The 12,778-nt window shown below is 38.3% G+C and overlaps 1 protein-coding gene across 1 annotated transcript in view; it reads left to right on the forward strand.

Moving 5' to 3' along the window:
* Positions 1–5,948: 5,948 nt before the first annotated feature.
* FSIP1 (fibrous sheath interacting protein 1) overlaps positions 5,949–12,778 on the forward strand; it is a 164,600-nt gene continuing 157,770 nt past the window's right edge. Inside the window, exons 1-2 of the mRNA XM_069492233.1 lie at positions 5,949–6,074; positions 9,922–10,105. Of these exons, the coding sequence (XP_069348334.1) occupies positions 5,949–6,074; positions 9,922–10,105 (310 nt within the window). The remainder of the gene's footprint in view (positions 6,075–9,921; positions 10,106–12,778) is intronic.

The following is a 12,778-nucleotide window of genomic DNA, read 5'->3' on the forward strand; positions in this document are numbered from 1 at the left end:
CTCATTTTTCAAATGAGGAAATTGTGGCCCACCAAAGTTTATGGATTTACCTAAGATCACCCAGCTGTTTAGTATCAGAATCCAAATAATGGCATCTCACTTCCTCATAAAAAAGTAAAGCAGGGTTGAGGGGATAGAAGGTAGGGACTGTGGAGATGGGGACTATATTATTACATAAAGAGTGGTTAGAAAAAGCCCTCCTAAGCAAGCAGATACCTGAGGGAAGAGAAGAAGCAAGACATATGGAAAGCCGGGAAATTGTATTTCAGGCAGAGGAAGCAGCAAGCTGGTGTGTGTATGTGTGTAATTATTTGTATTGGAGGAACAAGAACAAGGAGTAGTGTTTCCAAATTCCCAGCAGATATTAATTTTTGGGATGCAGAAACAGGAAATCAGAATTGTCAGTTCTCAAAATCTTAAGTTATTCTTAAAATATTTCCACTCTTCTTCATATTCTTTACTCATCATTATGAGTATCTGCATAAGAAGTAGTAAATTTAGAAGTGTTTATAAGAACTGTAGGTTATACTAAATATTCATATACTGGAAAACACAGAGAACATTATTGGGTAGTATTGGAATAATGTAATATAAAAATCTCCTAGCAAGCTTAATAATATTACACAGAATCACAGGTTGGAAGTTGCCAATTTAAGGATTTTGAATCCAAAGCAATTATTTCTTGGAATACTGCTCTTAAAATTTGTATTATATAAAGTATATGATGAATATTAACTTTTTCATATTTATTTTATTCACAAGAATGATGCTAGCAGTAGACAGGGCCAGGAACCCATACACAAACGTGGCACCAGCTACAAGCAAGACTGACTGATTAGATTGTGACCATGTCTTTGCCAGGTGCTTCTGTGCTGGTTCCTGGAAATGCTGACTTTAAGACTGTAAGAATTTCCTGCTCTTGCTTTCAACTTGACATTAGTGGATTTCTTCAGTATCTTCAACATCTCTATGTTTACTGCTAAGTCTTAATTCTCATAGGAGAATTAGTTTCTCCCATTTTCTTGATTTCTCAATTTTTTTTGAATTTGATATTTGGAAAAATATGTAAAATTTCCTGAGAAATGCTGCGAAGAAACTCCTGTATATAAACACTAACAATGAGGACAGCGAGGCTGGAGCAAAGTTTACCAGGCGGAAGGAGGTAGGACTGGAAGTCAAAGAGGTAACAGACAGCCTTGTCATTTAGGACTTGTGGGGATTGTAGGGACTCTAAGTGAAATGGTTAGCTATGGAGATTCCAGAGCAGAAGAGTGACATGGTTCGGCCTAGTTTTGAGAGCATTAATTCAGGCTGCTGTGCTGAAAATCTAAGTGAGAGATGATGTCAGTATGGACTTGAAAGGAAGCACTGAAGGTATGAGAAGTGTTTGAATTCCAGGTATATTTTTATTGTAGAGCTGAAAGGATTTATAATTGATTGCAGAGTGTGAGAGGAAGAGGAATTGAAGATGACTCCAAGGTTTTTGGTCTGAGCCTGGCAGGATGGAATTACTATTTACTGAGATGGATAAGGAGTGGCTTGGGATGGAGTGAGAGACGATGGAGAAGTAGTTTGTTTTTTGATGTGCTAAGTTTCTTAGCACATCTAAGAGGAAATGTCAAATAGGCAGTTAGCTAAAGGTGTCTGGAGTTCAAGGAAGAGGGTTGGGCTGGAGATAGGAGTGCTGGATTCAGCAGCAGATGGATGGCATTTACAGCCAGGTTTTACATCCAGCACTGGCCTAGACTGCAGCTGTGTTCGTTGGGCAACTCACTTAACCTATGACTATTTGCTCTGCTGAAAATACACATCCTACCTACCTAAAACAATGAGGACAAAGGGGCCATCAATGTGAAAATGCCTTGTAAAGTGTAATGTGCTGTTCGGACTGGAAAGCAGCATAAATTTGATAGTACTGGAGATGAAGGAAATCAGTTTGGGGACCTAGGGAAATAATTTTCATGTGCCGAGAATTAGAGACACTACGAAATAAAAGAAGGGGCAAATAGCAATTATCCCTTTTGTACTGCGTAATCAATCTGTGTAAAATTAATATTTTTAAATTTACATAGCACCCACAATTTATCTAGAGCCTCACATACATGATTTCCTCGAGCTACACAACAGTCTCGTGAGGACGGAATTACTATCGTTCCCATTTTACGGAGGGGGACAGTGAGCTCAGAGAGAGTGAGTAGCTGGCCTGCGGGGACAGCAATAGTGAGGGACAGAGCCATACAAGCGTCCAGAGGTCCTGGCTCCGAATCCAACCTAAATACGAACAAGGCATTCCTCAGCCCCACCGGCCCGCCTCGAAGACAGAAAGCCACAGCACAGCCGCGCCAGCTCCCACGGCCCTATCAGTCTGCTTCGCACTCTCTGCCCCCACGTTCCATTTCCGGATGGTGCAGCCCTTTTCTCCTATCGCGAGACTGAAACGTTGTGTTTCTGGTTGCCAGGGGAACAGCGTTCCCAGAGGCAGGAGGAGGGCTTGGGACCGGCTGTTTCTTCCACCTCCAGAGGAGCTCTGGTGGCGGGAAAAACCCCTTCCGTTTGGGGAGAAGTGGGTGACCCCGCGACTGTCAGCGGGCGCTTCTGCGCCCATCAGATCTCCGACGACTGGCCGCTGGCTTCCCGAGGCCCTGCCTGGAAGGTGAGGGACAGCACAGGTGAGGGGCGGAGCTCCATCGCCGCGCGACTCGCCGGTGAGAGGGCGGGGCGGCGTCGTGTCAGGCTGCTGGGCCCGAAGACTGGCTGTCAGGGGGAGCGGGCAGGGCCAATGAGAGGGCGGGTCCTAGCCCAGGGGCGGGCCCAGCAGGGGCAGGGGCCAGAAAGCGCGCAGGTTTGAGCCCTGGGGCCTTCTGCCTCTGCAAAGGCAGTTTCGCCGGGGATATCCTGGACGCCGGCCTCCCATGTTCCTGACATCATTAGGTTTGGTACCGAGGACTCCCATCTTCCCGTGCCTTACAGCCGCTCAGTTCAAGAAACAATCATCAGTCATTTAAGCTAGACTTAAGCGGCAAAGGATACAAGTAGGCATTTCATAGGGAAAAAAAAAAAAGATGACCAGTAAACATTTGGCTAGAGACTCAACTTTTCTCATAAAGAAATGTAACTCAAACCTACATACACCTTTTGACACCTATCAGATTGTCGAAGATGAAAAGGCTTTGACGATAACTAGATTGGGCCCCAGGCCAGTATGGGGAAACAGGCACAAAAAAACCCACCACTCTTGCTTCCTTTATGTGTGATCATCTTTCAGGAACCTTTCTGTATATTTCTTTAATTAGAGAAATTAGACTTTTTAAATTGACAATTGATCTATCTTTCCTTCTTTCTTTCTTTCTTTTTTTGTATATATGTATTCTTGTTTATGCCCTTAGCTAGTTTTATTCCTCCCCCTCTGGAATTCAGGTCAACTTAGCTAGTTTTCTAGTGGAATTTTTTTTCCTTATTGATTGGTAAGAGCTCTATAAATATGTAAGTTTATTAACATTTTGTATATCATCTTTTTTGCATATATTTTCCTCAGTTTCTCAGGTGCCTTTTAATTTCACTTAAAATTCGTTTTTATGTTTGAGACTCAAGAGCATTAAATGTTATGAAATCAAATCTATTAGTTTTCTCCTTTTTGATTTATGTTCTTAGTATTCTGCTTAATAAGTTCTTAATTCTATAATTATGTAAATTATCTTTATGTTTCCTCCCAGTCCCTTGGAGATTTCGTATTTTACATTTATTTATTACTTTTAAAATTAATTTTTACTTTTATTAAAGTAATATGGTCAAAAATGTCAAAGTATACAACAACATTTACAATGGAGAGAAAAAAAAACATTCCCTGGTCTCATTCCCCAGAGGCAACCATCTTGAACTCTTAAATATTATGTTTAACTAATGTTTGGCTTTATCAACTTTTGGACATTCTCTTTTATTTCTTATCATGACAAATTAGATTTTCTTACACTACCCCCTTCCTTTTGTACACTTCTCCTTACATATGCTCAATATAATTGAAGTAAAATGTTTGGTTACATCAACATGCAGTGCTTACATAATTATAACTATTTACATATTCTTTGATTGCTTTTTTTTCTTGTACATGCTTTTTCTTGTAATTTCCACGTGGCAATTAAGATTTCTTCTCAAACTCTCAATTGCATCTATAAGATCCTATTTCAATGCCCTTTATCCATACTTTTTTCTATTTGTCTACATTCATAAGGTAGCCTGTTAGTTGTATCCCCATCTATCTCAGGAACTGTATTTAATTTATTTATTATTTTTAGGAGTGAACATAATAGAACAGACCTATTTCTAAAGCAAATTGAAAGATTTCTGGAGCCTTTTAGCTCCAGAAATGATGCAGGTCATTGATGCTTCCCTGTGCCTCTCTCTTTATTGACATGTATTATACCGGTGCTGCCGTGCTTCCATCTCATTGCTCCCTCTGTGAGCTGCAATAAGTCTCCCTTGTCAGGCTGCTTAGGGCATTTACGAGACATTTGGCCTTTTGGTGACTTATGCTTTTTGGTTGTGACGTGAAGGGCCAGGGTGATCCATCATCCCACAATAATAATGTCAGTGCCTTCCTGAGTGAGCGCAAACCCTTTTGCAGAGTTTGAATAATGTTGAGATCAATGAATGCCTTTTTCATTTGCTGAGATGGGAAGAGTTGACCTACTGGGAAACTGATCTCTTAAGCATCAGCTTTGGTGCATTGAATGGTTGGAGGCCAAACTGTATTATCCTTCTATGGACCTTGGAGGCACTTCAGGTTGTTTATTAATAACATATTTGTGCTTCCTCCTATGCCCAAAGCTTCTCTGGATTCTGCTTCTGCTCTTCAAAAAAAGAAAGAAAGATGATTCATTTTGTAGGGTAAGAAAAGGACATTGTTGTACTAGAGGCAATTGTCTTTCTTCATTTTGTTATGAGAGAAATGGTTTAATACATAATTGATAGGAATTTAGGAAAGAATTTGTTGGAAGGCATCTATTCACATGTAAAGCTAAGTATTGAGAGGGCAAAAGCTGGAATTATCCCTTCTTCTTCCATTTTACTATGCATGCATGTTAGTTACCCCCGTATACTGGATGAATCTGGAATGGTCCTGATCAATGGCGCATTTTGGAAGGATCAGTGTGCCTGCATTGCCCATGTCCTCCCGATAGCTTAAGCCACCCTGCCTAATATTTCTTGCTTCAGGAAACAGTACTGGGAATCGAACAGTCAGGATGGTGAGAGGCCTGTGGATGTTGTCGCATGAAAAATAGTTAAAAGAGATTGGCAATGTGTAGGCATATAATGAAAGTCTGTCCTGTAATAAAGGAAGTAGGTTTTGTTGTCTTGCTTCAAAGTACAGAAGTAGAATTATGGGCTTTAGAAGGGGAGGGTTGATAAAATGAGAGCAGTGCCCTGGATGTAGGTACTTCATGAAAATGTGGCAGCCAGAAGGAAAGGAGAAATCAGAGCTGGGAGGGAAGCCCAGAATTAAAGCTGAGCTAGAGTGGGAAAGGCTAGAATAAGGAAGGCAAAACCAGAAGAAGGTAGCAGGGAGGCCTTAGCAAATCATTCAGATGAAGTCCATTTTGTTTGAGAGGCAGAGGTGCCCCATAAGTGTTCCCTCAGGAAAGACCAAGGACACAGTAAATGTTTTCTCCTGGGGGCAGAGGAAGCCACCGAGATGGCATTCTCTTCTGCATTCTCTTTTAGCCACATTTAGTATCTAACATCCTGGGCAGTATGTTTTGTGCCTACTGTGGCATAAGATTTAACATCTATACAAGATGTCTTTTGATGAAATTGGAGAACCCTTACGTGTGACTTTGGTAATAACATAATGCTGAAAACAAAGGCTCTGAGTAATTGGATATTAACACTAACTAATGAAAAATTTAAATATCCAAGTCACTTTTTAATTTTTTGTTTGTTTCAGGATGTCAATGGATATTATAAAGGGAAACCTAGATGGAATTTCAAAACCAGCCTCAAATTCAAGAACACGTCCTGGGAGCAGTAGTTCAAATGCTTCTTTGGAGGTACTCTCACCAGAACCAGGGTCTTTCAAGGTAATTTGCTGCTTAGAAATGATTTAAACTCCTTTTCCCCAAATTTCAGCAATTGATGAAACCAAGGTTGTTGTTAACATCCCATTTGAAGTTTTCTTTTTAGAGCATGTGTTCAGGGAACACTCACAGATTTCTTGGATTTTACTCCAGATTATTTAATATGAAGTACTCTGGCTGTTTCCTTCCTTCCTTCTTCTGCCCCCACCTCCCTCCCTCCTCAATTCCTTCCTCCTTCCCTTCATCTCTCCCTTCTTGCTTCTTTTCTTTCTTTTTTTGGAGTGTTGTTTAAAGGCCATATAGTGTATAGGTGTATAGTTGTTAGGTGTATTACCTGCCATGACCTTCTTTTCTTTAGTAGGCTCTTTTTCTTTTCTTAAAATATGTAAACTTGATGTTTTAAAAAAAAACAGCATCCATTTTCTCATCTGTGATATGGTACAATTTATTACTTTCAAGGTTGTAGGAAACAAAAATTTTGAACATTATAGTGAAAAAAACCTTTGTAAGTTAACGAATCCATTCTCATATATTCTTTTGATTGATGGACTGGACTCAGCATTAGGGAACTCTTAAGTTTTGTCTATCATGATTTAGTACAGGAAATAGCACTCTAGGTATTTCAAGCAGAAAGGGATTGAGTACAAGAATTCAGCTCCTCAAAACCAACAGAAGGCCAGCAGGAAAGGAAATCCAAGGAGGAGGCTTCCCCTAGACTGTTGGTTCCCAGGCCACACACCACCATGGCTGCAAAAGGAGCAGAATGCTGCTACTGCTGCTTCTGGCACTGCCACAAGACTCTCAGACCACAAAGCTGGTGACTAGACTTACAAAGATGTCTGCCTTTGATATTTTTTGCCAACTTCCTATCAGGAAGTTAGGAAGAAGCTCCTACCTCCTATCTGCTTTCTAAGTCTTGTGCAGGTACATCTAATTGGATTATCCTAAAGTCCAGAACCCTAGCTGCAAGTGACTTCAGAAAACACAGTTTCTAGCTGAGGTCTCTGTTTTGTTTCATCAAATCCTGCACTGTTACTATACGGTGTTAATGCTTATAGTTTTGTAATAATCACTGATATCTGGTAGAATGGATCTCCTGTCTTGTATATATTTTTTAGGGATATCTTAGCTATACTTGGCTTTTTGCTCATCTACATGTATTTAAGATTGATTTTTCAAGTCCGGAAAAAACACTGTTGGGGTTTTGATTGAAATTGCTTTGATTTTGTAGATTCATTTGGAGAGAATTTCTAACTTGATGATGTTAAATTTTTACATCTATTAACATTGTATCTCATTTTATTTCTTATTAACTTTCAGTTTTTTTTTTTTTTGAGACAGAGTCTCACTCTGTTGCCCAGGCTAGAGTGAGTGCCGTGGCATCAGCCTAGCTCACAGCAACCTCAAACTCCTGAGCTCGAGCGATCCTCCTGTCTCAGCCTCCCGAGTAGCTGGGACTACAGGCATGCACCACCATGCCCGGCTAATTTTTTCTATATATATTTTTAGCTGTCCATATAATTTCTTTCTATTTTTAGTAGAGATGGGGTCTCGCTCTTGCTCAGGCTGGTCTCGAACTCCTGAGCTCAAACGATCCGCCCACCTCGGCCTCCCAGAGTGTTAGGATTACAGGCGTGAGCCACCGTGCCCGGCCTAACTTTCAGCTTTTAATTTAAAAATTTACGGGCAGTAAAATTCACCTTTTGGCGTATAGTTCTATGAATTTTGGCAAATAGGTCGAGTGATGTAACCATCATCACAATCAAGATATAAAACAATTCCATCATCCCTCAAAAAAATTTCCTCATTTTATTTCTTTGCAAACAATCTCCTCTCACCCTTAATCCCTGACAAGTACTGATCTATTTTCTCTCCCTTTACCTTTTCCTTTTCTGGAAGGTCATATAAATGGAATCGTATAGCTTTTCAGTCTGGTTTTTATCATACATATTGCATTTGAGGCCTTGCTTCTCCCTTGGGTTATGTTCGCTTCCATTGTGACTCTCACCACTGTGCGTAGACAGGCCTGTGATCCCCATTTTTTCTTGACCCAGCCATGGATATCTTTTTTTATTCTCCCTTAGGAAAACACAGCTGTGCCAAGCTGGTGTTTTCAGAATGAACTTTGCTAAAATGTAAACGGAAACCAAAATGAAGTAGAAAAATTGTGACTAGCATAATACCAAAGTACAGGATTCTGATTAGAAGACTCATTAGGAAGCATATCTCAATTCAGACTAGCTACTTTTTTTTTTTTTAATTTCAAAATATTAAGGGGGTACAAATGATTTTGTTACATGGATATACTGTGTAATGCTGAAGTCAGGGCTTTCAGTGTGCCAGCCACCAGGATAGTATCATCGTACTAGGTAGGGAAGTTTTTAACCTCCCCCGCCCCCATCTACTCCCTGCTTATTTTACATTTTCCTTTATGTCTCTTTGTGCCCATTTGTACCTCTCATTTAGCTCCCACTTATTAGTGAGAACGTGTGGTGTTTGGTTTTCCATTCCTGAGATACTTCACTTCGGATAATGGTCTCCAGTTCCATCTAAGTTGCTGTGAAAGACATTATTTCATTTTTTTAATGACTGAGTTATACTCCATGGTACTCCGTATACCACATTTTCTTTATCTACTCATGAATTGATGGACACTTAGGCTGATTCTCTATCTTTGAAATTGTGAATTGTGCTACAATAAACAATTGTGAATTGTGCAGGTGTCTTTTTGATAAAAAGATTTCTTTTTCTTTGGATGATACCCAGTAGTGGGATTGCTGGATCAAATGGTAGGTCTACTTTTATCTCTTTGAGGAATCTCCATATTGTTTTCCATAGGGGTTGTACTAGTTTGCAGTCCCACCAACAGTGTGTAAACGTTCCTTTTTCTATGCATCCATGCTAGCTTCTATTGTTTTTTTGACTTTTTAGTAATGGCCATCCTGACAGAGGTAAGGTGGTATCTCATTGTGGTTTTAATTTGCATTTCCCTGATGATTAGTGATGTTGAACATTTTTTCATGTTTCTTGGCCATTTGTCTATCTTTTTTTGAAAAAATTCTGTTCATGTCTTTTGCCTACTTTTTAACGTTCCCCCCCCCCCCCTTGGTGATTTGTTGGAGTTTTTTGTAGATTCTGGATAATAGTTCTTTATCAGATGCATAGTATGTGAATATTTTCTCCCATTTCCTGTTTAGTCTGTTGATTATTTCCTTTGCTGTGCAGAAGGCTTTTAATTTAGTTAAATCTCATTTATTTATTTTTGTTGCTGCTGTATTTGCCTTTGGGGTCTTAGTCATAAATTCTTTGCTGAGGACTGTCTAGAAGAGTTTTTCCTCTGTTTTCTTCTAGAATTTTTGTGGTTTCATGCCTTACATTTAAGTCTTTAATCCATCTTGAATTAATTTTTGTATATGGCGAGAGATAGGGGTCCTTTTTCATTCTTCTGCATGTGCAGACTGGCCACTCTTCAAGCATTCATAGCAACATGTGGCAAGCGGCTTTGCTATTGGACAGCTCAGCTCTAGATCTCTGACTTTCCAACCGAATATAAGCTCAAGGAGCAGGTCTATCATGCCTCAGCCCTAGAGCCTGGCAGGTAGCAGTTTTCTTCAAGTCTGGTTTAGACCCTTTTCCGTTATTGCTAGAGAATGGTACAAATATTAAATTTAATTATGTAGTTAAATTATATTTAATAATGAGTGGTATATTTCTAGAATACTTAATGCTAGTGTATGTTTTTATGTATGTTTTCACATATGCTTCTATGAGTGTTAAAATATTCTAGAAATGTAAAGTTTTAAAAAATAAATTATTTTTTAGAAACTGTTTTTTGGGAAATTATTTCCAGTTTGATACTGCAAGCAAGTTGAACTCTGATAAAGAGGATCACTCAGACAGCAGTAATACGGAGGGAAGAAGAAATAGTAAGAGCGATAAAGGAGAAAATTACTCTGAGAAAATAAAATTGGCCAAAGAGGGGTCAGATGAAGACCTGGATTTGGTTCAACATCAGATAATCTCTGAGTGTTCAGGTAGGATAATCAGTAGGTGATTGGCTAATGATAATTACAGATGATATATTTAAAGTATTAGAATTAGATGTGTTTTTATCAGCTAAGTAGAAATAATAAACTAAAAAAAGGGAGACATACTTTTTGTGAGCAAGCAATCACTTTTTATTTATAAGAATATTAAGAGCCCTTAAATATACTTAGAAATATAATAAAATATGCTACTTTATGTGATTGTTATTGTGGTCATTTTATTAATACATTAATCAACAAGGAAGTATTTCTGCTCTTTTGTGGCATGATTTATTGATTTTTTTTTTTTTTTGGAGACAGAATCTTGCTGTTGCCCTGGCAAGAGAGCTGTGGCATCAGCCTAGCTCACAGCAACCTCAAACTCCTGGGCTCAAGCGATCCTTCTGCCTCAGCCTCTAGAGTAGCTGGGACTACAGGCATGCGCCACTATGCCTGGCTAATTATTTCTATATATTTTTAGTTGTTGAGCTAATTTCTTTCTATTTTTAGTAGAGACAGGGGTCTCGCTCTTGCTCAGGCTGGTCTCGAACTCCTGAGCTCAAATGATCCACCCATTTCGGCCTCCCAGAGTGCTAGGATTACAGGTGTGAGCCACCACACCCGGCCTATTGATTTTTTTGATGACTAAAATTGTACCATAAAATGTATCCTGTACTTTGTAAATGCGTTTTTGGGGATAGTCCCACTCAATCGTAAAAACACATGGATTTTGAAAGACTACTGTTTCCCAGCGTATTATGTTATTATAATTCTGATCAGATTGAATTAAGACACTGGTTCTCAAATGTGGTCTGCAGAGCCCTGAGGGTGGTGGTTGTCTTCAAGACTCTTTCAGGGGCTCTGCGAGATAAAAACTGTTTTCATAGTAACACTGAGATGCTATTTGCCTTTTTGCTTACTGTATTGACATTTGCACTGATGGTACAAAAGTAATGGTGGGCAAAATTACTAGTGCCTCAGCATGAGTCAAGACAATGGCACCAAAATGTACTGGTAGTCATTGTACTCTTTGCATCCAGGCACTGGCAGGAAAAAGAAATAGCCAGTGTCATTCAAGCATGTCCTTGATAAAACAATAGAAAATATTAATTTTATTAAATCTTGGCCCTTGAATATACATCTTCCTAATATCCTGTGGGGCAAAATGGGAAGTACACATAAAGCAATTCTGCCATATACTGAAGTGTGAAAGTTGTTTTAAGGAAAAGTACTCATGTGATAATTTGAGTTGAGGCCTGTAGTGGCTACGTTTTTAATGGAATACCATTTTTACTTGAAAGAATGACAGATGGACAAACTATTATCATTCAGACTTGGGTATTTCGCAGACTTCTTTTTTAAAAAATGAAGTGAGCCTGTTATTTGCTGCCAATGATAAAATTTGAGCTTTCAAATGAAAATTAGAATTCTGGAAAACTTGTGTATGTCACTGTGAGCTTGATAGCTTCCCAATACTTAGACTTTTCTTATAAAAATCAGTGGTGATATTAACAAATGTGATTTTAAAATATTGTATAACAAAATGTATCAATATTTTGAAGGTCTGCGTTAATTCACTTAACTACTATTCCAAATGATCAATGCAGGGTAAAAGATCCTTTCTTTGCATGAAATATGGATCTATGCATTTTAATGAACAATTACAAAAAACTCAATGATATGGTTATAGATTTCATATTACAACTAACCTTTAAGAAACTACTCCTGTCAAGTTTTGGTGTAGTATCAAAGAAGAATATCCAATTATCTGAATGGGCTATTACATTCTCCTTCCTTTTCCAACTACATATCTGTGTGAGGTCATACTTTCTTTATCTACTTCAAACAAAACAGCAGATTGCAATAGATTAACTGGAGAAGCAGATATGATAATCCAGCTTTTTTCTATTAATCCACCTGTTTTAATTAATTTATTGAAATTAAAATTTTTACTATAAATTTTTAATTAAATAATGCAACTCTTACTAGTATATTTTTTGGAGTGTATGGTTATTTGTCATAAAAATGTGATATTTATGTTAACATCTAATTAGTAATAGCATGCTTATTATTATTTTAAAATGAATTAAGTGAATATTTATAATATTTTCAGTTTTAATTTCTAATATGGTAGTTATCAATAGATATAACCCACATAAATAAAAAGTACTTTGAGTTCTCAGTAATTTTTAAGGCTGTAAAGGTGAACTGATAAAACATTTGAGGACTGCTGATTTAGAGTATGTTTGGGATGAGCTCGGCTCTCAAATTTAGGTCAGGTGACTCAGGATTACAGTTATAAGGAAACAAGCCATCATAATTGAGATTAACTATTGGTCCAAACACTATTGTGTTTGTTTATATTGTTTCAGTATTGCATGAGTTAATTCAAAATGCCCGCTATGTATAGATACCTATATACATGGAGCCTGAGAATGCTAGGATTGACAGCTGGGAATTATAATAGAACTAGAGGCTGTTACTTTTGAAGTACGTAAGCAATAAGATTGGCAGAGCCTCCTTATTAATAAGATCACTATTCTTTTTGGATAAGCTTCTTTCCTCAAAACAATATCTCCTTTTTTTCCTTCAGGAGGAAGTGCTATACATTATTGGGAAATATCAATGAACTCTTTGGATTTTCAAAAGTTGCTGAATTTGGCTTTACTTAGCACAATATGC

Source organism: Eulemur rufifrons, chromosome 2, assembly GCF_041146395.1.
Source record: "Eulemur rufifrons isolate Redbay chromosome 2, OSU_ERuf_1, whole genome shotgun sequence".
Taxonomy (NCBI): Eukaryota; Metazoa; Chordata; class Mammalia; order Primates; family Lemuridae; genus Eulemur; species Eulemur rufifrons.